General features: G+C 38.0%; 1 protein-coding gene across 6 annotated transcripts in view; it reads right to left on the reverse strand.

Moving 5' to 3' along the window:
- Window positions 1-24,048, reverse strand: part of CSPP1 (centrosome and spindle pole associated protein 1) — a 114,445-nt gene that overhangs the window by 12,267 nt on the left and 78,130 nt on the right. For 5 of the 6 annotated variants that reach the window (XM_029222434.1, XM_029222435.1, XM_029222438.1 and 2 more), the window contains 9 exons: window positions 22,231-22,343; window positions 18,515-18,664; window positions 18,006-18,152; window positions 15,079-15,183; window positions 13,257-13,323; window positions 12,548-12,665; window positions 7,653-7,792; window positions 4,022-4,162; window positions 1,860-1,906 (listed from right to left, as the gene is read on the reverse strand). In XM_029222434.1, the coding sequence (XP_029078267.1) occupies window positions 1,860-1,906; window positions 4,022-4,162; window positions 7,653-7,792; window positions 12,548-12,665; window positions 13,257-13,323; window positions 15,079-15,183; window positions 18,006-18,152; window positions 18,515-18,664; window positions 22,231-22,343 (1,028 nt within the window). Of the gene's footprint in view, window positions 1-1,859; window positions 1,907-4,021; window positions 4,163-6,727; window positions 6,762-7,652; window positions 7,793-12,547; window positions 12,666-13,256; window positions 13,324-15,078; window positions 15,184-18,005; window positions 18,153-18,514; window positions 18,665-22,230; window positions 22,344-24,048 lie in introns of those variants that run through there. The other variant, XM_029222439.1, reaches the window with a different exon arrangement.

The following is a 24,048-nucleotide window of genomic DNA, read 5'->3' on the forward strand; positions in this document are numbered from 1 at the left end:
TAGCAGTTTCCTCTTATGTAAAATGGGGATAAGCATACCTTGTGAACGTCAGGGCAAATAAATGTCAGGTACCTCGTGCACGTACAGAATGTTGCTACTGCAACGTTGTTATCACCATTATCACTTCAAAACCAAGCACCAACAGCTACCAACTGGTAACGCTGGGCAACTAACAGCCTAGCTGAGTCTTACTTTTATAATCTGAAAATGGGGATAATACTACCTGTATCATTAGTGTGGGGGAAGATTAAATTTATTTTCAACCTCAGTCTTTCCTCCTCTCTCTCTTACCCATCTACTCACCAGCTCCAACTATTTGTCTAGCAGGCATCTCAAACTTACCATGACTATAACTAAGTTCCTGACCTTCTCCCTCACCCTGAAACCCGTTTTTCCTGCTTCTTCATCTCTGTAAATAGCAACTCCAACCAAAAACCTTGAAGTCCACCTTTGACTCCTCTCATGCCCCACATCCAATATGTCAAAAACCCTATCTCCTTTCAAAGTAAATCCAACCACTTATGACTTCCACTGCTCCCACTCCAGGCCAAAGCACCTTATCTCTTAATTAGATTATAGCAGTAGCCTCTTGTCCCCCTCAGTCTATTCTCAGTGAATGGCAGTCAGTTGTTAAAAATGAAACCAATCATGTCACTCCTCTGCTCAAAACTTTGGAAGCCTCTCATCACATTCACAGCATAAAAGGCAACACCCTAAGGCCCCCTGAGGCTCTGCTGCTCATCACCCGCTCTCTGCCTCATTTGCTCCCACCCACCCCTGCTCCTGGAGGTCCAGGCTCCCCGGGACTCCCGCTCTCCTAGTACACATGAGGCTCACTCCTGCCCGGGGCCTCTGCCTGGGAGGTTCTTCCTCCAGATGTGTCCCCCGATATTTCACACAACACCTCCCTGACGTCCTTTCTCAAATGTTACCCACTCACAGTGAGGCCTTCCCTGCTCACTGTCCTTCAGACTGTAAACCCTTCCTTCTAGTCCTCCCAGTGCCCCCTTCCCAGCTATCATTTTCTCCAGAGCCCCACGATTCAACATACTAAGTATTTTATTTGTCTATTGTCTCCCCTTCTTTCTAGAAAGTAAGCCCTCAGAGGACAAAGATTTTTGTTCCTTTTGTTCACTCCTGTGCCCACAAACACCTAGAATATTAGCTGGTCCACAGTAAGTATTTAACAAATATTTGTTGAATGAAAACTGGCTCATCCCCTTCCTTTTGTTCAGTCTTTGCTTGATAGTCACTTCCTCAGGATAAGAGTTATGCCCTTACCTTGCTTATCTTCTTGATAGGTCTCACCACTACAGGTATTATAGACTCTTACTTCCACTACTGCTGCTAACTGACGTCACTCATTATGGGACAGGCCCTATAAGGGCTTTTAATATATTATCTCATTTAATCCTCACAACAGCCTTTGAGCTATTTTTTATTTACTTAATAAACATTTATATAGAAATTACTACATGCTAGGCCTGTCCCTAAGTGCCTGCAGATATTAATTGATTTTAATCTTACAGCCACCCTCAGAGATAAACACTATCATCCCACTTTACAGATTAGGAAGCTGAGGCAAAGAAAGATTAAATACCTTGCCTGAAGTCACACAGCTAAAAACAGACTAACTTGAACAGCCTAGCCCTAGAGTCTTGTTCTTACTCATTACAATATGCTTCCTCTACATATTCCACTAATATCTCTTTAGCTACCCACTACACTGATGGGACAAGTTTTAAATTCTTTCTTAACTCAATATTCCTGAAGAATTCAAAATTGGAATACTCACTTACCATACTCCTAAAAATTTCTATCACCCAAAAACTAGCTTGAAAAATTATAACTTTTCTTACCATTCTGTGGTCTCGTACTTTAGTGCTTGGGACAGCATCCAAGTCAGCTGTAGCCAATGGAGAGCAAAAACAAATTAAAAGGTTAGAAAATACTTTAAAAACAAAAATAAATTTTAGAATAGCTCTTGTAGGGCTTCCCTGGTGGCGCAGTGGTTGAGAGTCCGCCTGCCAGTGCAGGGCACACAGGTTCGTGCCCCGGTCCGGGAGGATCCCACATGCCGCGGAGTGGCTGGGCCCGTGAGCCATGGCCGCTGAGCCTGTGCGTCCGCAGCCTGTGCTCCGCAACGGGAGAGGCCGCAACAGTGAGAGGCCCGCGTACCACAAAAAAAAAAAAATAGAATTGCTTTTGTAATTAACTCTTTACTAGAGATTACTTTTCAATGATCACATTTCAGAATTTTTTAAGATACTACTTGTTTATTAATAAATATAACCCAGCGTCCAATCCATTCTAGTTGGATAGAATTCTCCCATTCACATGTAATAAATATAAAAAGTAAAATCATTGTGAATTTAAAACTGATGCCTATAGAAAAATAACCATCTCCCCTCATATTTCTACAATCTGTGTAGAAAATTGTTGAGAAGAGTTAAACAACTCCCTCACGTGAAATTGAAGGAAACTGAATTCAACTCCAGGCACCTAGTTCTGGGGCAAAGATTTTGGATCAGGTAACCCAAAGGCCCCTCTGATATGACCAGGGTTCCTATGTGTTCCTCTCAATAGTGCACTTTATCCTTTTAGCTACTGCCTGTGGGAATAAATAGGCTGCCAATGATAGCCTGTATTCCTTGTTAAAATATTTTATACCCACATTTTTGATTGTTTTATAGTTAAACCATATTCTTATGAATTAAGTCATCACAGTGTTTGGTAGAAGTTGTGGGGTAGTTGCTTTAGGGGACGGATACCCTCAGTCCCAAAATGGACCTATTTCCACATGGGGACTACTTTTGGGCTAATCAGAGCAAGTTGCCAAGATCACACCAGATCAGATCATCAGTTGGGTCTCCTAAGGAAAAATGCCACCAAAATGGGTGTAAAGGTTGAAGACTGTACTTGCTTCTCTCTTCTCTCCTGATGATATGCCTACTATTTATCACAGACTTTGGGTTACTCTGCTGTCAGAGGGTGATCAGTGAGACCACTGTTAAAAATTCTATGCAAGATGGAGGGAAGACTTTCCCTGTCAGTCTTTACTGAAGCCTTGACCTGTGATCAGGGCCTAAAGTGGTACATCACTTGCTCCTGTGATACTCTCATGTAGTCAAAAATAGGTTCTTCAGATTCTGTAGGTCAGACAAGCCTGCTAATAAGGTAGGGTTTTGAATTTTCCTGAAAATAACTGCTAGGACCATCTCCTTCTATTCTTGTTACCTAACTGCTGCATTTTTATGACTCATTTTCCATGGCTGCATTCAATGGCCTGAAGGCAGGCAAAGCTGGTGAGATATGTGTGAAGGTCATGCAGGACACCCGGGTCAATAGGGCCCACTGATGTTCTCTGAGGCCACTAGCTCCACTCCACCTCTAGGTGCCTGCCCACCCCACCCCCAGTTACACACGCCCAAGGGACCCTAGATATCTCCTTTGCAACATTCATCACACTCACACTTTTTAAGCATCTAAATTCTCCAACAGAGTATAAGCCCCTTGAGAGCAGTGGCATATTTCATTCATCACCATATACCCTGGATATAGGTCACTACCCAGGTTCATAGTAGGCACTCAGTAAGTATCTGTTGATTGGCTAATTACAAAGAAATATACTCATAGCCCAGTCTGAAGCTTTACAGATTTTATGCTATATCAAAACTCACAGACACACACAGTAGAGAAATGTCCCATAGGACACCGATGTGTCTGCCCAGCATTCCTTACCCTGGTGCAGATACCACCTGGCCTAGGCAAGGTACTCAATCCTCCTGGCTATCATGAGTGGCTGGACCCCTCCCGTGCACAAATAACATACCCCAGTCAAGCCAATCACAGCCCTCTCTGGGACTTATTCTTCTCAGGGACTATAGGCCAAAAGGGGCATGTGAGTGTGGAGCTGCCAGTGGAGGGAGCCTGCCTCGGATTGAAATCAATACCAGAGACTGAGAAAGCCAACAAAACAACAACCCATTGAAACGGTGAAACAGCAATGATTATTTCTTACCTTCAGCACCTTCCTGCATTTTTATTCTATTCAGTCTCTTCTGCTGCTCTCTTAGCAAGGCTTGCTGCTGAATCTCTAAGGTATGATAATCTCTTGGAGGATCCGGGTACATAAATTTCAAATCAACTCGTGTTTCTGAATCTGGTACAAAAATAAGTTATATAAGCAAGTTAAATCTTGTTTCCAAATGAGATTTTATAAAACTTCACTATAAATAGGAACAGTATAAATAACGAGACATCAATCAGCAAAGTCAAAGGACATCATCATAAAACTAATGAACACAAAATTAACATTCTTTAAATAAATGCCTTTTCACAAACTTATCACCATTATAAGGGAGCCCCCAGAGCAAGCAGCAGCTGACTGCCACATTCTCCATCCTGACCTTCCCACTCCCCCAAGATGCCACCCAGAGCCTGCCACTATGTGCAGGTACATCCAAGCAATTATTCAGATGGCTGTAACTCAGGCAGCCACCAGACACTGAATCACAGCCGATCCCTAAAATACACTGGAAAAATGAAACCATAATGTTATTGGCCAATTAATATTTGTAAATATCATGTCAAAAAAATGAAAAGATAAATGCAGGCTGCCTGGAGCTTTAGGAGGGATGTCATTTCTGCAGGAAATGACAGTCTAAGAATTCACCTATGCCACAAGTTCAAGAATTATCAACTGATCAGAATTAAAATGTTAAACCTTAATTTTTAAATCTTGAGAATAAAAATATAGTTCACACATTTAAAAAGTCTGGACAATATTCCTTTTGATCCACAGTGGAACTAATCAGAACCCTATGCCCCGCCCCCAACCCAAGTACAAAGGCCCCTTTGTCTCCTGCCTCTTGTTTATAGAGAAGCTGAAGTCTCCCAGGCCTCCCTGAGTCACAAAGGAGCAGGCTCAAGCGGCTAAGGATCAGGACAACAGAGTCACAGACACAGTGTCTGATGCAGACTGCTGAGTTGTTTTACAGATACTGTACCTGCCACCAGAAGGAAAAAGCGGACTGCATGATGATCAGACTGCAGCCGTGACATAAACTGCTCCACCTTGAACAGTCGCTTGTTCTGCCCATATATGTAAATGGGCAACTACAACTGCCAGCAAAGAGATGCTACAGACCCATGCCAACAACTTCCACCCTAAGAATACAGCACCCTATGTCAGCATGAAGAAGTTACAAAGACCTTCATGCATGATCCCACAGAAACGGAATGATGTTCTGCCAAGTGGGGATTTGTAAGCAGCTTTTGGCAGGAAAGAGCTCTCTGCAGGAGGCCCCTTTGTCTATCACCAACCTTAAACCAGGCACCCCCATGCTCTCCTCATCTCCAGCCCTAGCACACCTTTCAAATCTTTTGATCACACAATACCTTGCCTAATGTGTTGGTTCTTTCTGTAGATCAAAGAAGTAGAAATGAAGAATAAGTAACAGATGACCAGATCTCTTCCCTAGCTTCCCCTTCAGTAATCTCACAAACTGTGTGAATAGCAACTAAAGAATGATCATGAGTAGTCAACAGGCCTGCACACAGTGGGGGGGTGGGGGGGGTGGCGATGACTCTGACCCCCATCCCAATGATTAACTGAGATGACTTCCCTCTTTCCCTTTAAAAACTTTCATGGCCCAGCAGAATCTTCAGAGATGGTTTTTGGGGGACACTGAGTCCAGCATCTCGCCAGATTGTCAGCATTCTGATTAAAAACAACTTTCCTTTCCACCAACTTTTGCGAGTACTGATTTTTTTAAGCGACAAGCAGCCGGACCTGATTTGGTAACAATAGTGGGAAATGCGAAGCATGCTGAATATCTAAGAATTAGAAAATGATTAAGAGCAAGGTTAACAGAAGAGACTCTGGACACATGAACTTGGATTGGAGCCTGATTTCCCCACTTCCAGACTCATTTTCCTCTCTGTAAAAACAAGAGACATCAACAACTAAGTCATATGATCAATGAGGACTAGATGTGGTAACAGGGAAATGAATGGCTCAATTTTACGGTTTAAACCTTTTTGTTCTCAAGACCTCTTTACCCTCTTAAAAGTTAAGGACCCCAAAGAGCTTTTATTTACTGCCCCCCATCATATTAGAAATTAAACCTAAGAAATTTTTAAAACATTAATACAAAAACATATTCTATTAGCTTCAGAGCAATGAAGTCATCATGTGCCATATATGCTCTGGGAAACCTGTACACACAGGAGAGAATAAAAATGAAAAGGACAAATAATGTCTTAGTTTATAATAAAAATAGTTTTGTAAAGCAATTATACTCCAGTAGAGATGTTAAAAAAAAAAAAATAGTTTTGACCTCAAGAAGGCCCCTGAGACCTACTGGCTTAATATAATACCTGGCATATAGTAAGTCATCAATAAATGATAGAATAAAAACATAACTATGGTATATGTAATTGATGACACATGTATATCTAAGTGAAAAAAACAAAAGAAAATTAAATAACAATTACATCTAGTTTTTATTTTACTTTTTTTGTTTTAATTAAGCTCAGAAAGACTAGTAAATATACAAAATATTAATTGTGTTTATATTTAGGTGATTTGAGAAGTGATTTTTCCCTCTATCCTTCTAAATTTTCAAAACTTTCTAAAATAGATATTACTTTTAAAAATAAGAAGCAGAAGTGTAAACTCCGATTCATGTGGTATAGGTCATAAAACCACCATCCAACAACTCACCTCCTCTATCCCAACAGCCGCTCTGTGAGTGCACCTGAAGAAAAATCACAGGTAACACACATTTTGGTTCCTCTCAGTCTCCCAAGCCTCTGTTACCTTGGCAATCCTACTTCCCTAATAAGCTTTCTCTCCTCCTCCTAAGTGGCTGCATCAAATCTTCTCTACTCCCTTCCTTCAAAAGTCCTGCATTTCCTCCTTTCTACTCAGGGACCCTGCTCTCTTCAACGACGTTCCCTCCCTCCCCTATATTGTAAGCCTCTGCCTCCTGTAACAGCTTTCACATCAGCTTCCTAACAAGCTCCTCCAGCTCCAGACCCAGTGTTCCTCCCCTTCCCAGCCACCCTTCTTCCAAGGGTTCTTCTGCTCATTGCCTCTAACACTTTGCTTCCTATTTATTCAGTCCTCATTTCCAAAGCTAACTGGCTTCTGATCCCATAATTCCACCAAAAAAGATCTAGTTGAGGTCACCAATGACCTCTGATCCAACTGACACCTTCCAATATTCATTCTACATAGTCCCTCCTCCCCAATACACTCTTCTTCCCTCAGCTTTCAGGACACCACATTCTCCTGCTTAACCTCCGGTCACTGACTCTGCCTTCTCCGCCTCTTTACTAAGCTCATCTGGCTGTCCATCCTCCACTCAATGTCAGGTGCCACTCTTCACACTATTTTACTGATCTAATCCACTCCTGAGGCTTTAAGAGCTGTATGCGCTCCAAAGGAAAATAGCCAAACTAAAGGTCCATCCACCAGACTGGTAAATTGAAGAACTAGAGTATACAGAGGTTTCATTCAGCATCACTTAAAATATATACCATAAATGAAACTTTACTTTAGAAAAAGGATACAAACATCTTTAAAGATACTTAAATATGGGTAGGACACTCTTGCTGTATCATTACAATAGCAGCATTCTACTCACCTCTATCTTTCAGCTCATTAAAGTCATGAATATTCTGAAAAGTAGTAGTGTCTAGGCCCTTAGGTGACTGTCTTCTGACTGGAGCCTGTAACCGATGTCTGGCCATGTCAAATACATCCATGGGATTCCTTTCTCTTTTCCTGTAGAAAATGACAAATTATGATAAAAGTGTCTTCTGGGAAAAAAATCTGAGTTGACATTTAACGCCCTGTACAAGAAATTTGGCATCTTTCACCACAATATATTATAAAAATTTATTCTAGTAGCTGTTATTTCAATTCCTTGTATTAAAAAAACAGGGGGGCTTCCCTGGTGGTGCAGTGGTTGAGAATCTGCCTGTCAATGCAGGGAACACGGGTTCGGGCCCTGGTCTGGGAGGATCCCACATGCCGCGGAGCAACTAGGCCCATGAGCCACAACTACTGAGCCTGCGCGTCTGGAGCTTGTGCTCCACAACAAGAGAGGCCACGACAGTGAGAGGCCCGCGCACCGCGATTAAGAGTGGCCCCCGCTTGCCACAACTAGAGAAAGCCCTCACACAGAAACAAAGACCCAACAAGCCAAAAATAAATAAATAATTAATTGATTTAAAAAAAAAAAACAGGGTATTTATAAGGTCATTATAATCTTTCAAAATACTCAGAAGCAAAGTATCTTATTGGAAGAACAGAATGAGTTAGCTTTACCTTAAAATGTTCGTGTAGTAGAAAGATTAGTCTTTGGTCAAAGAAACCAAGATTCAAAGACCAGCTTTGCAACTTACTAGGAGTTTGACTGCACCATCTGTAAGATGCAGATAATGTCTACCCTTTTAGTCTTGTTGTGAGCATGAGATTAAATGAAATTATATATTGTAAAGTACCCTGCATAGTACTTGACATGTACTAGGTCTCAATAAATGTTACCTTCCCCTCAGCCTAAAATAGAAATTATACAGAGAAATACAGCATAAATATGCTGCCCAAAATAATAGGTATTATCCACAGTCCCCCAACTAATTTTACAGTGGGCTTTCCGGGAACTTGATATACCTAATTAGTTAATTAATACTCTATTTCTGGAAGAATATTTCTTCCTTTGTTTACCTAGGAAGTTAGCAAAATAGGCAGGTAGCTTAGTAAGGGAGTTTTCTGCTAGGACTTTGGGGGAGTGATAATAGAAAACAGGGATGGGGGATGGTATCTCCAGCCCTGAAAATAAAGTATTTGCTGCTGTTTCCCTCAACCCTAGATGGGTCCCATCTATTTTTTAAAATGTAGCTCTAAGCTAGAAGTTTGCCAGACTCCTGCCTTCATGTCTTTATTCACTAAATCTTCCCTAAGCACCTAGATGGGAAGAGTTGGGATCCCCACAGGCAATGCCCCCTGCTCTCCTGGGGTTTCCTTTTATGGGGAAGGTTTCACCAAAGCCACAAAATCACCTTGTCAAGGCTGACGTAGACCTCTAATAGTGAACCACCTAGGGGGATAGGAACTGCAACAGAGATTCATTAAAATGCAAAACAAATACTAAAAAGGCTTTTGGAGGCCATTAAATTGGACTCCTGTATACCATTAATGCTAATAGTTAAGTAGGCTGTTCAGTTAGGAATTAGGTTATTAGCTCTTCTTTGCATGTGAGCTGGGGGTGCCTAGCACTATTAGGAATTCAATAATATGGTGAATTAATTAATGAATAAGAGATTCTTTTTGTGAAACTATTTGTAAAACTGGAATAAAGAGCCAACACTGAGATGTCTCTGATCACAATACATATCGAACACTACCCCGAAGTTAAATGTATTTAACCAATTCTTGCTAAATGATGGTAATTCTAACATATATTATCTAACTTAAGTTAGCACACAGAATTTACAAAGTGCTTTCAAATACATACATTTATTTATTCTTCACTAGAATCTCATGGGGTGGAAATTATTGTGTAAGATTTGCAAGTGAGAAAACTGAAAAGCTGCCTGGCTTCTCTTTCTTACACTGGTTTGCCAAAAGAGAGCACAGTCTTCAGTTTATGAATGAAAATAAAGAAAACAAAAAGTCAACGATCCATTAGATTTAATGGAATATGCATGTGTGGAATATGGAAAGCTGCAAAAGTTAAGGCATTTATAACATCTTGAAAGTAAATACAGAAAAACTATACTGACCTCTCCATTACTAAGAAGTAGTTGACCTACTATGGAAGAATTCTTTGTTGAAAATTACCACCTTGGGTTAACATTCCATTACCTAGCCAGTCTGTATCTTGAAATTTCCTCACCTTGTTTACTTAGCCAGAAGATGCCTAGAGAATGCCAACAAAAATCTAAGCAAAGCATAATTAGGCAGGTTAACATGCTACATTAAAATCCTACCACATCCTGGATTACAGTCAGAAATATCAGTATGAATTTAACGTGTACACAAATTGATAGACACAGGAACAATTACAGATAATGTTTATGACTTAGTATATATACATATACTATCTAGCTCTGCCCACCGAGAGCTTGGTTTCTAAATACCATTCTCCAAGAGGAACCAGGACTCCTTGGAGAAATGGCTGATTCCAGGGCAGGGGACAGGGAATATACAAGATGAGCCTGGAGCATCTTGCAGTAACAGAAAGTAAAAAAGTGCTCAAGAAACAAAAGAATGGGACATATCAAAGAGATACAGGAGCCAACATGAAAGAGCTCCCAATGGCCTAAGTTGCAACAACTTGAGCAACAACATAAATAACATAATACTATAATGTTATAAATAACATTATAACCCAAAGTACAAAATAAATATACATGAAACAACAGTGATATAAATAAATGGCTGAATAAAGAGAGGAGAAGGGACAAATCTTTCTTACAGAAGAATTCTAAATAATATATGTAGATAACCCCTCTCCAGGAGATGGAGCTTATTCCCACCACCTCTCAATTCTTGCCAGTGTGGTAAACTTAGTGATTCCAGCGCTATCATATGGATGTCACATACCTGCCAATATGATGTGATGAGAAGGCTACCCTGTGCTATTCTTTCCAAAACCCCTTAACCCCAGCCTCATCATGAGAAAACAGCAGACAAATGTAGACTGAGGGACATTCTATAGAATAGTTGGCCAATACACCTCTAGACTGTCACAATCATGAAAAACAAGAAAGACTGAAAAACTGTCCCGGAATAGAGGAGACTAGGAGATGCGACAACTAAATGCAGTGTGGTACCCTGTACTGACTAAATCCTGGAACCGAAAAAGGACACTGATGGAAAAACTGGAGAAATCCATAAAGTCTGGAATTTAGTTTGTAGTAATGTTCCAATGTCAGCTTCTTAGTTGTGACAAACATATTCTGGGAATGTAAGATGTTAACAACAGGGAGCACTAGGTGAGGGGTGTATGGAAACTCTCTATACTATGTCTGCAACTTTTCTATAACCTAAAATTATGCCAAAATATATGATTTTTTTTAGCTAAACACTCTTTAAAGAAAATGTGGTAGTTACCCACTGCATTGATTTTACAACCTACTAAAAAACTGCAAACTGCAGTTTGAAGAATATTGCTTTAGAAAATTTATGAGTCCTTTTGGCAAAAATGATCAGAAATGTTTGGTAGTCTATTAAGTTATTTTGCTGGAAAATAAGTATTTCAGAAAACAACACACTGCTGATGGAATGGTTATTCCATCTCTGAAGTTTTCCATTCCTATTATCATTTTCCTCTCAAGGACCAAGTTTCTATGCCTGACTTTTTCGAAGACTGAGAAAGGGAAAGTAAGGAGATTGTTTTTATAATTGTCTAGTCTATGTCTTCTTCTAGTCTTGTTTCAACCATCTCTTTCCTATCTTGGGCTTCCTTATCACTTAGATTAGCTTACAAAGGAACTTCTGCATCCGTCTGCCTTCTGTACATGAGTCCCAATTTAGTCAATTATCTTTCACTCAGTGATTTCTCTGTAGTGAGGCAAACTATCTTAAAGATAGAGCTTGAAGAATGGCCTGTTCCCAATACTGATTTTTCACTAATCCTATTAAAGATGCCATGGTTAGGGATAACACTTTTGGTTTGCCTTCAAGAAAGTGCTACTCCTTTCTTCTTTTTTTTCTTTCTTCCTCCTTTCAACACCACCACTGTCATCACCATTGCCATAAATATACTACTGGCAGTATGGAAGGACAATTAAAATTCTCTGCTTAAATATTTTATATTAGGTTAAATCAATATTCATTAAATACCCCATATTTTCACAGTGAATAGATTTTACAATTGTGAAGAAATGTTTTATGAAGGCAATATTATCTACATAAAATTGAAGAATATGAATTAAATAGCACATTAGCTAATTAAAGAAAGAGCCGTTCTGCCATAAAAGAAAAGAAAGAAAACCTACCACATACTGCAAACACACTAAAAAAATCATACACTATTTTGAATTAGTTATACTGAGTCCCTCCACTAGCATGTAATTATTTAACTAGATTTCTTTTGGGGGGAGGGAAAGGCTATTTCAGTCATTACAATTTCACCAATAATCCGTTAAAAACTTTTTTCAAGCATGCAAAATTCTAACAGATGTGGCTTTATGATAAAGATAATTAATCCTGTTCCAAAACTGTAAAATTATTGGATATGTTCCGATTCCTTATCCTGACAGAAAAGAACATAAGAACAAACAAAAAATGCAATTCTAGGGCTTCCCTGATGGCGCAGTGGCTGAGAGTCCGCCTGCCGATGCAGGGGAAATGGGTTTGTGCCCCGGTCCAGGAAGATCCCACATGCCGCGGAGCGGCTGGGCCCGTGAGCCATGGCCGCTGACCCTGCGCATCCAGAACCTGTGCTCCGCAGCGGGAGAGGCCACGACAGTGAGAGGCCCGCTAACCACAAAAAAAAAAAAAAAAAAAAAAATGCAATTCTAAACTTGCCTTATATGAACTTCATCTTCACTGTCCATATGCAGCAACCGCCCTTGCAGACGCCGCTCTTCACTACGAAGCTGCTTTCTCATTTCTGATAATTCCATAATTACATTTTTTTTCTCCTCTGCAAATTCACATTGATAAGTGAAAAATAAGACATGTATACGAATAAAAGGTTAAATATTAAACATAACCTGACTTATCATAAAGCTAAAATGCTCAGAGTGACATTTTTATGAAAGTTATTTTTAATGCTTTATATATATAGATATTTATGAACATCATTAAGACCCACAAACACATTTCTGATAATACGGGAATTTCAAATGGTAAGAAACATTCTTGGCGGGGGGGACAGGGGAGTGTAACTATAAAGGGGCAGCACAATGGGGTTCCTACGTGGTGATGGACAGTTCTGTATCGTGATTGTGTGGTGGCTACACAACTTATACATGATAAAAATGCATAGAACTACACACACACACACACAAACACACGTAAATTAGTGCATGTGAAAACTGTGAAACCTGATGAAGGTCTGTGGAGTATGCCAATGCCAATTTCCTGGTTGTGATATTGCACAACTGAGGGAAGCTGGGGGGAGGGTGCACAGCGCCTCTCTATACTGTTTCATGATATTTTGTGAGTCTGTTTTTCAAAACAAAAAGTTAAAAACAGAAATAGTCTAGATTACAGGTTTAATAGTCAACTCTACCTTCTGCACGAAGCTGATTTTTCCTGGCAGGTACCGGAGGAGACTGTGCCCTGGACATGGAACTTTCCTGTTTAACAATCACAACAAAGATACACTCAGTATGTCTTCCCTACTCAGAAGCTTTAAAAGAGGAATTATTTCGAAGTAACTATACGTAAGAGAAACCAAACTCCCCACCACTCTATCTATAAGCTTACTTACATTTATTTTTTCTTCCCACTGCAATGGGAGAGGCCTTGCCCCATCCAAAGATAATCCCTTCACCTGTACTCTGTATCTGATAAGTCACTCTCAGCTCCTCCATCAATTACTGTTTTTTGTCCACCCTCTTCCTCTCTCCAACCACCTTCCTAACAGCCTGTGCTCAAAAATCTCTCCATTTTTTAAAAAACTTACCTCACCCTTCATCACTATCTATTGTCCATTCTCTTCCTTCATAGCCGTTCTTTAAAAAACAGTATGTGCAGTGCATACGGTGTTTGCTTCCTTATTCCCATTCACTCCTCACTACACAGCCTTTGCGTCTCCTACCAAGTGATCCCTCAGTAATGCATCTGATGGGCATTTTAAGCCCTTATTTTACTTGGCCAGTAGCAACTGATATCATTGCCACTCTCCCAATTTCCTTGCTCTGCTTTTTATATGTTGGTAATTCCCTACTGTTCCATCCTCAGCCCTCTTTACTTCCCCTGAACACATCCTAGACAATCACACTAATTAGACAAGCAGTAACGTTAGTAGTTTCCAAAACTATAAATCCAGTGCAGAGCACCTTCCTTTGCCACAACCTGTATTTTCAGCTGCCTACTCTATAGAACCCTCACCAGAAACCTGACAGTTGTCACTGACGCCTACCCGTCACACACAGTCAATAAACAGCGCTATCTGTATCTCATAAATATATCTTGAAGTTGTCACCCCTTCTTAGTTCTTAATGTCACTGCCTTCGTTTAGGTCCTCAAAGTCACATCTGGACTTCTGCAAAAGCATCTTAACTTTTCTCCATGTTTACAGTCTTGCCCAGCCTCCATAATATATCTCCACGCCACCACTGCCTGAGAGAACATTATGCAAGGCAAACATGGCCATGTCATTCTCCTATTTAAAATATTACCATGAATTCCCATACATTACTACAGACCTACCAAATCAAATCTCAGAGGGTGGGCTTGAGGAAAACATTCTAATGTGTTTGTCTATTCTGGTAAAAAGCCTGTTTAATATCCACTGGCCTATGGAATAAAGTCAAACCCCTTAGCACTCCCTACAACACCCTGCATACATTCTAGCCTTCACCTCCTCTGCCATTTGGTGAGGTGTCAGCAGGCGAGAACAAACCATGTATTCTCCACGCATGCCACTTGGCTTACAGTGCCCTCCATGATTCTGCATATGCTGCAAGTCCCTCTTCCTCCTCCTCTTTATAGCAAATTCCTACTCATTCCTCAAGAGTCAAGTCAAGGATCAACCCTTCTGGAAAATTTTCCTGGCGCTTTTCTGATTGTAGCTCAGTCTAAAGTATAAAAAACTTTATTAGCATAGCTACAGCTAGCTAGAAGACATATTACCAGAGAAAAGGCCTTCCTGAGGGGCCTGGACAAGTACCACTTGCTAAATTATGATCTGTCAAAAGAATTTAAACTTTGGGGCACCAAGTATTATTTATAACTGAAGCAACAGACAAATCAATGTAAACATCATCTATATTTCAGATGTGAAAAATGTAATCTAGCTAAGTAAGATGAATAAGAAAATCTCATTCAATACCCGCAATCCAAAATAACTTAGCGAAGATGAATAAATCAAAAGAAAGAGTATATACCTGAATAAAGGAAGTTATAATGCTGTCAACTGAAGGAGGTCTTTGGAGTTTGCTTGCAATCTTGTTCTGAAGAGCAGGAACTACAGGAGAGGGCTGTCTCAAGTGCTGAGGGGGAGAAAAAAAAATATATATACATACACACACACACACACACACCAACGTATGTCTGTGTGTGTGTATATATACACACACCCCAACATGTATGTGTGTGTATATATACATACACACATCTCTAAAATCTAGATCCCTTGTCACCAAGAGCATCACGGATTGTGATAGAGTTTCTATGTCTCCGTAAGGAAATAAAACAGGGTTTCAGGTTACAGTGTAATAAAGCTAATAGTTCCCAACTTCGTATTAAAATCAAAATGCTGAAAACATAAAAACTCCCAACAAAATACAATAAGAATTATCTGGATAAAAATATAAATGTATGTCTATAAATGTGGATGTTAAATTGTTCATTTTGCACAGTACAAAATCAAATATTACTTTCACTAGTGACTTCGATAAAATTAGAAATATATGACAAAGTTTAAAAATAAAACTCTAGGTGACCACAGGCAGAATTATAAAGACAAGTTAAACCTTCTAAAGGGCTGCAGAGAATGAAGCAAAGAAAGCATAGTCCACATAATTTAAAAAAACAACGAAAACAAACACGTAACTGTCAAGGAAGCAAAAACGAAAAAGTCAGAAATTCAATTAATATGATCAAATATATTGATTATGATAATATAACTCTCAGATTAGGGTTAAAAAAACAAATTTTAACAAACTAAATAAATATACAGACTAAAAAATTTTAAATGCAGACACAAAAGTAAAAACTAAGAGTAGACAAAAATATATATCAGGCCTACATAAATTAAAAAATGACAGCTAGCAATGATAATTTCAGAATTGAGGGCAGAATGCATTAAATGGAACAAAGTTGGTCTAAAACTTTATGGTACTTCACAATTAAACTATGACAGTCATAAAATTACATATTCCTAAGAAATAGCTTTTTTTCTTAGACATAATAAGAAAGTGGCAGAAACACAACTGTGAGAAACTAACAACCTTCATTCTCAATCAATTTTACAATAAAATATTCTCCGCTTTCTGCTCAATTTTGCTATAAACCCAACAATGCTCTAAAAAACAAACTTTATCAATTAGAAATATGTATGATATGACATTTCAATGATACTTTAAAAGGATGAGCAACTATATATATCCTAAAAATGAAGGATACTGCCTAATGTTCCTGCAACACTGAAAATAAAACAAAAAATATAGATCTGACTCATAAATTCCCTTTTTATTTATTTAGTTATGGCTGTGTTGGGTCTTCGTTGCTGCGCGTGTGCCTTCTCTAGTTGCTGCGAGCGGGGGCTACTCTTAGTTGCGGTGCACGGCCTTCTCATTGCATTGGCTTCTCTTGCTGCAGAGCACGGGCTCTAGGTGCACAGGCTTCAGTAGTTGTGGCACGTGGGCTCAGTAGTTGTGGCTCACAGGCTCTAGAGCACAGGCTCAGTAGTTGTGGCACACGGGCTTAGTTGCTCCGTGGCATGTGGGATCTTCCTGCACCAGGGATTAAACCCGTGTCCCCTGCATTGGCAGGCAGATTCTTAACCACTGCGCCAGGAGGGAAGCCCCTATAAATTCCCTTTTAAACAACATTTCAGCAAATTCAAATTGTGAATACTTATTTCTATCATCATAAAACCCTGGGGTGAGAAATCCAGAGAGTGTATTTGCACCAGAAATGGCTCATGTTACCTATAGTAGGTTACACATTGAACAATGTAGCAAATCACATCATAAATACACCCAAGGAGCACACTGGTTAAAAGTAATCTTTTTGTCAATTCTACTTACAAGAAATCATGTCTGTATAAATCTAAATTTCTGAAAACAACTTTTTAAAAATTAAATTGGGCTAAACGTACAAGACATAGGGTTTTTTAAGGTGTGGTTCACAGGCCAACTACATCCAAACCCCTAAGGGTTACTAAATCACACTTAGTAAATTAGATACGTTATAGATGAGACCAGGAAGACACATTTTTAATAAGTCCCTAGTGATACTATACAAACAAAATTTTAAATATAGCTTTGAAATATGAGCAAGGATGTGAACTGGATTTTCATAAGGGCCTACTGGCTTTCTAGAGAGAAAACTCCTGTCTAATAACTTTGACTCATGTGCCTAAGTGTGAACATCAACCCCCATCTCAGAAACATGGACTTCAAACCAGTCTGTGGTGAGCCACAAGTTTCTTTTTTAATTTCCAATCCATTGTGGACAGATGTGTAAAATAGAGTAAGACTGAATTACAGTTGACCCTTGAACAACATGGGTTTGAACTGCACAGGTCCACTTATACAGGGGTATTTTTCTTCATCAAACACTACAGTACTGTAGTCAGTGACTGGTTGAATATGCAGATGTGTAGGAACCGCAGGTATGGAGAGCCAACTATAAATTACACACACACAGATTAATCCCTGCATTGTTCAAAGGTCAACTGTACTAGATAAATAAAAACTTTTAAAAGATGTTACACAATTCAAGGCCAGCTATTTTATAGATTCAACAGACATAAAATTACATTGACAAATTGCTACAAAAGTTTCCAAACACCTTCAGTCTTGTCATGAACAGTGTGGAGGGTGCTAGTCTACGGACTATGGGAACAAGACTAAGAATGGCGACAGAAAGTAAGCCTATTCTGTTCATAGGAGGGAAAACACAACGCAGCACAGTGACATCATTTAGTACAGGAAGTTCAGTGCACTGCCCCCAGAAAAAGTACTATGACGAAAGGAGAGACAAAAGCACCTTCTCTGCTCTCTTCCTTTTGCTAACTACTCTACCACTCTCACAGTGAAAGTGGGTTGCACTACGGGTTCCATAGACATTTTTGTCTGGAACTTACCTTTGTTTCTTCACCAATTATATTTTCTCTTTCATAGTAGTGCTGAAGTTGTAGGTTATGTTTTTCTTCTTCTTCTTTCTTCTTTCTTTCTGCTTCTTTTCGTCTTTCTTCAGCTAACCGAATAAGCTCTTCATTTTTCAGCCTTTGCTTTAAAATAAAGAGAAAAATATACACTCCATACACACGTTCTATAGTTCATTCATATTTGTTTGAAATAAAGAGATAAAATTGAAGGTATAGATGATATAGTGTTCTTTAAATAAAAAAGCTGTCTGCTTAACAATAAAATATTAGGCATCTATTATAACATCCTAGTTGGCCTAAACTGTTTTTCGTCTGTAAAAAGAGTCATCATTTATCTCTTAATTTAGTCTTTCATTTTTATAAAAATAGCATCTAACAAATGGATATGGATCCGTTCTCCTTTGTAAGTAATAAATATCTTTTCAAGTCAAAATAAGGAGTTCACTTTCAGACTAAGTAGAAAAATACAGTAGGTAAGAACGCACCTCTTCCTCTTTCTCCCTTTTCTTTTCCTGTTCCTCTTCATACTCTTGCTGAATTCGTGCTCTCTGTTCTGCAAGCCGTTTTTCTTCTTTTTCTTCAGCAATTCTCAATCTCTCTCGCTCTGCTTCTTCTCTTTGTTTCTTTTCCTCAATCTAAAGAATTAAACCTAGTTATTACTTTGTGAAACTATTGAAAAGTTAGAATAGCACTTAATTTACCCTATTATCAACATTTGTGCCCTCTTTGTAAGTAAAAATAAGTTCCTAAATTTTTCAGTTTCCTATGTTTTATTAGGGAGGCCACATGATGTAATGTTAAGAGCTCTGAGTAAAATTCCAGCTCCATCAGACTGTGTGACCTTAAGAAACTTTCTTGTTCCGTTTTGTCATCTGGTAAAAAGAGTTATTAATGTCTATACCTCAAGGCAGTACTCAAAGAATTGAAATGAAATAATGTATGTAAAAAAACATAAAAGTTCCTCCTATGTAGAAGTACTTAGTAAATAATTCATGATTATATTATTCTATAATGACTGCTACTATTACGTCTCAAAGTTCCTTGGCATGATTAGTATCCTAAAACAACAGTGAAATATTTTAGCAATCACTCATTAAGTAGGAATCCCTTCCCTAGAATGGCCTTTTCTCCTTTCCTATCTACTGGCAAGGTAAATGAGGATTTTAGCCACAAGAATTCATAACTAAGTTTTGTTTGAATGCCACCTGGGGCCTGCAGTGCTGAGTATTCTGGGGGAATATTCTAAGACAGAGTCTAAGATCTGAAAGGAAGAGGACCTTAACAGATAGTCTACATCCTCCATGAATGAGATAGAGAAGAATGACAGCACAGGTACTGGGTATTCATGATGCTGGTTTAAGGATATCAATAGATTTTCATCCCTCTTAAGTATGGATTGATTGTGACTATTCGTATTATTTTTATAGTTCTTGTCTGCGTTTCCTCTAGCTTCAAGGTTGCTATATTTAGTGCTGACAAACTTTTGAGCTATAAGAACTGTAGTCTACTTATATGTGCCATGATTTTACATGCTAGGGCTTTTTCCAACATTTCTTTCTCACAACACTATTAAATATGTACAATCCTAATATTTAATACTAAGTGGTGTGTATGTAATCACTTCTTCAATTACAATAGCCCTAGAGAAAATATCATTTATGATCCATACAACAAAACCTCACATTTAATACTCAGTTCCCCCTTTTTCCTCCTCCATGAAATAAAATCACAATGACAAAGTCACTTCTCCATTAATGGGTCACAATCATAAATGGATCTCACACCTAATGAATCCACAGAAATATCATTCCAACAAAAATGCCACACAGAAGTTCAATGGAAAGAGAAAAGCTATCATCCAGGTCAGTGGTTTTCAAACCATATAACACAAAAGTGCTTCAAGGGTCCTGCAAATATTTTATTAAACTTGTTAATTATTTTTAAAGCTGCAATTTAAAATGACATCTAAACACTCACATGTGTTATTTACCAAATTTTAACCACATGAAGACTTCTGCTGCACTAACTTAAACTAACGGTATAACTTATTTATGCAGCCATGGAGCTGAGGCTTCCTTTGCCATCTTTGTGCACAGATTTAAACATTTTATAACATTTCTGTTAACACTTAAGTTTGGGGATTCTTTTTGTCTGACACTATATTGTTATATTAAAAATAAATACCATTTAGCTATTTTACATTTTCATAGAGTTCTGGATTAGATTTTGTTTGGGGGCAAAAAGGGCATTTTTGAGAGACTGCTAAAAGAAAAATACATAAACCACCATTTTATACGGTGGGAGAAGTGAAGGTTGAACTTATTCTGAAACGTATACAGCCAAAGTTTCCCCCACTACTAGTAGTTTTTTCCCAGAGGAAAGACTTCCTAGAGCTAGAAATATAACTGTAGTACCTCTAGATATGATACTTAAAGTCAGGAGACTTGGGTTCAAGCACCGCCTCACAACTTGCAAGCTCTGCCACCAAAGGTGAGCCTCATCCTGTATTTTAGTTGGTCATAAAATAAAAAGAGTAATAACTTCCTCAGAGAGTACTGAGGTTTAATAAGATACTATATGTAAAACTATCTTATAAATAATAATAGGCTACAAAGTGGCAAGACTTATTTTTCCCTGAATTCTACCCTAGAGCATGCTAACACTCAGTAAGTATAATAGGAACTACATAATTTTGACTTGCTATCATTATGGGCAATATACCAGAGGGTCCTTCAAGTTCAAAACGTGATTCTGTGACCCTCAATCTGCTGCTACCTGACTCAAGTGGCCAGTATCCTTGGGATCTCTGATGCTACTCTCTTACAGTCAATATCTCTATTCATTCTGTCGATCCTTTGAAAGGTCTTTCCATCCATTTCCACCGTCACCACTCTAGTAAAACACCCCTGCTTCCAGTCTTTTAAATCCTCCAAAAATACATCCTCAACAGTAATGTCTGATCAATTATCCTTAAGACTACATCCATTATGTCACTGCCTTAAAAGTCCACAATAATTAGGATCAGAAAGATGGCATGTTTGAATAGAATCTCTGTAAGAACAATCTGTTTAAGAGGCTGGGATTAGACTGGAGAGCCAGAAGTGTCAGAATAAAGAATATGGACATTTTCTGTAGAAAAGAAATGCTACTGCCAGGTTTTGAATAAAGAATAAAAACATGAGAAGTCATATCAAAGGAAGATTAACCTGGCCACAGGATTAATCTGACACTGGGATGTAAGTGTGGGTATGGAGGGGAGGGAGGTAAGGAGAGAAAATATGAGCAGGCCTCTCACTCACCTCAGGCTCCATCCCAAGGGTGGCCACAGTATGAGAGTTCAATAAATATGTTTGCTTAATAAACACCTGATGTTCAAGTATCTTCCTTTGGGCAATTTCTAGTACTTTAAATCCTATTAAATCCTATTTGCTTATATACATAAATGAGGCAAATAATTGCAAAATGTGATTACATTTAATATTTATTTATTTACAAACTATACAACTGAGTCAAGAATATCAAATCATTTACAAAAAACTAATTATTTTCTACTAACACATGTGAGCATCTAGAAAGATTCATTCTATGCCTAACAGGTGAACATTTTAAGTGTTTCAGTTTTAGAAATTTCAGCATTCTTTAACACTTAATGATTTAATAAAATTTAAGTCAACTGGTATACCTAACATGTCTCCCTATTCCTTTTTCAGACATAAGTAGAATAGTATAATAATGTAAATAATATAATGTAATTTATATCTTATATATATTAGATATTTTAGTAACTGCGTGGCATTTTAGAATTTATTCTTTATCTTGTGGATTAAATCTTTGCAAGGTTAGTTTATTAAAACTCTTATGGAGACTTCCCTGGTGGCACAGTGGTTAAGAATCCACCTGCCAACGCAGGGGACAAGGGTTCAAGCCCTGGTCCGGGAAGATTCCACATGCCACGGAGCAACTAAGCCCTTGTGCCACAACTACTGAGCCTGTGCTCTAGATCCTGCGAGCCACAATAACTGAGCCTGTATGCCACAACTACTGAAGCCCGCACGCCTAGAGCCCGTGCTCCGCAACAAGAGAAGCCACCGCAATGAGAAGCCCGCGCACCACAACAAAGACCCAACACAGCCAAAAATAATTAATTTTTTTAAAAAAACTCTTATGAAACTTTGAAACTGTGATGAAGTAAGCATTTCACCTGAAAACGAAGAAAATTCTTGTATAATTCCTGCTGTTTAATCTGAAGTTCAGTTGGAGGCTCACCAAAAATATTTCCCCGAGCAAAAGGAGAGCTCTGTGTTTGCATATGACCTTGAAAGGGAAATTTTGCAAAAACATACCATTAGCCAGTGCTTAGAAAACGTAAACGTTAAAGAATAAAGACTTTGCTAATAAATTCAAATCTTGAAAAAAATGTGCTAAATATGGAACTCCAGAGGTTAAACTCAGAAGAAGGCTGAGATTAGAATCTAAAGACCAGATAAAAAGAGAGAAAAAAACTGGTGAAACTAAAATAAAATTAATACACAGTTGAAAAAGCATAACATATACATACCTGAAAGACATCAAGAAAACAGAAAAGCTAATAACGTAAGCAACTCTCACTGCAACAAAGGCTTTAAAGTAAAATTTATAGACAGAAAAAAAAAGTACGTTTAAGTTCTTATTTATGAATATAAATATCCTTTTCTTAAGAACACTGCTTAATTATACACTAAAATGTATTATGTATACACATACAAAAATTTTCTAAAATTGTTTTTAAAAATCAGTAATTCCAAAAGTGGATTCCCATCCATGGTTTAAAGAATAGATTAGAAAGTTAGCTCCAAAAACATTTTTTACAAATTAAAGTGACTAGTTTAATCACTGCAATACTTTTTATTTAAAAATTCTATCATATTAATGAGATATTAACATGAAAAATAAAAATATGCTATATATTACCCATAAATAGTATTAAACATTCTGGGAAAGGCAAAAAATTATTTCATAAAAGCAACCTGGAAAATAATTATACCCCAGGGGTCTCTTTACATGCAGAAAAAAAAAAATTGGTGTTTAAGCCTCACATAATTTTTTATATCATTTTTTAGTTTCCTTATACCATCAATCTAAAGCATTTATTTCTCTCACTCATATAGTGTTTGCAAGACAACTGCGTTGCAGTTTAGCTGTCATTTAGGTCTATTTTGCCTTTGTGTTTAAATTTATTAATGCTTACTTGAAGAGATCAGCAGAAAGGCAAATCAATACCTAAACATTAAAATCTTATGTTATGGTGGAAAAGCTGATTAGCAAACCAAAACTGAGTAGTTTGTTTCACTTTGATGATCACTCAAATTCTAAACCGTTGAGGCAATTAGAGAAAAATATTATTAGAGGCAGGCAAGATAAGTTCTTTCAAATATAAAAACACTATAGAAATAAAACCAAAGGGAAACACATGCTCTAAACAAAGAAAATGAAAATGTATTCAGGCATCATAATAAGCGAAAAAATAAATTTAAGCCAAATTAGTATGGACTTTATCAACATGGCTTTTCATCCAAGAACCATAAAGTAAAAGAAGAACAACAAACATTAAGAAGGGCCTCAGAAACAGGCCTAATCAAGACAAAACATTAGAGGATAATGAACCTTAAGTATACATTATCATATTCAACTCTCAGGTATATTCAAGTTCCCTTAAAGCCTTTAAAATATTACATGCCACATATGTATGTGTATGTGTACACACACATACATATGTATACACACACACTCCTACACATATATGATGGCATACCAACAAATTAGGTGACTCTCAATAGTTTTTTGCATTCAGAAAGTCTGTTTTAGGTGAATTCTTAGGGAATGAAAGTTAATTTAGGAAATTTCAATTCACAAAAAAGGGGAATTTTAACATTTTATGATTTTATATTTCTTAAACTAGAGCATCCTGGCCACAACAGCTGCACCAAAACCCTGGTAGTGTACAGAAAGGCAATAGACAATAAATTCTGCTATGCATATT

Source organism: Monodon monoceros, unplaced genomic scaffold (assembly GCF_005190385.1).
Source record: "Monodon monoceros isolate NGI ecotype Baffin Bay Population unplaced genomic scaffold, NGI_Narwhal_1 Super_Scaffold_14, whole genome shotgun sequence".
NCBI classification, from domain to species: Eukaryota; Metazoa; Chordata; class Mammalia; order Artiodactyla; family Monodontidae; genus Monodon; species Monodon monoceros.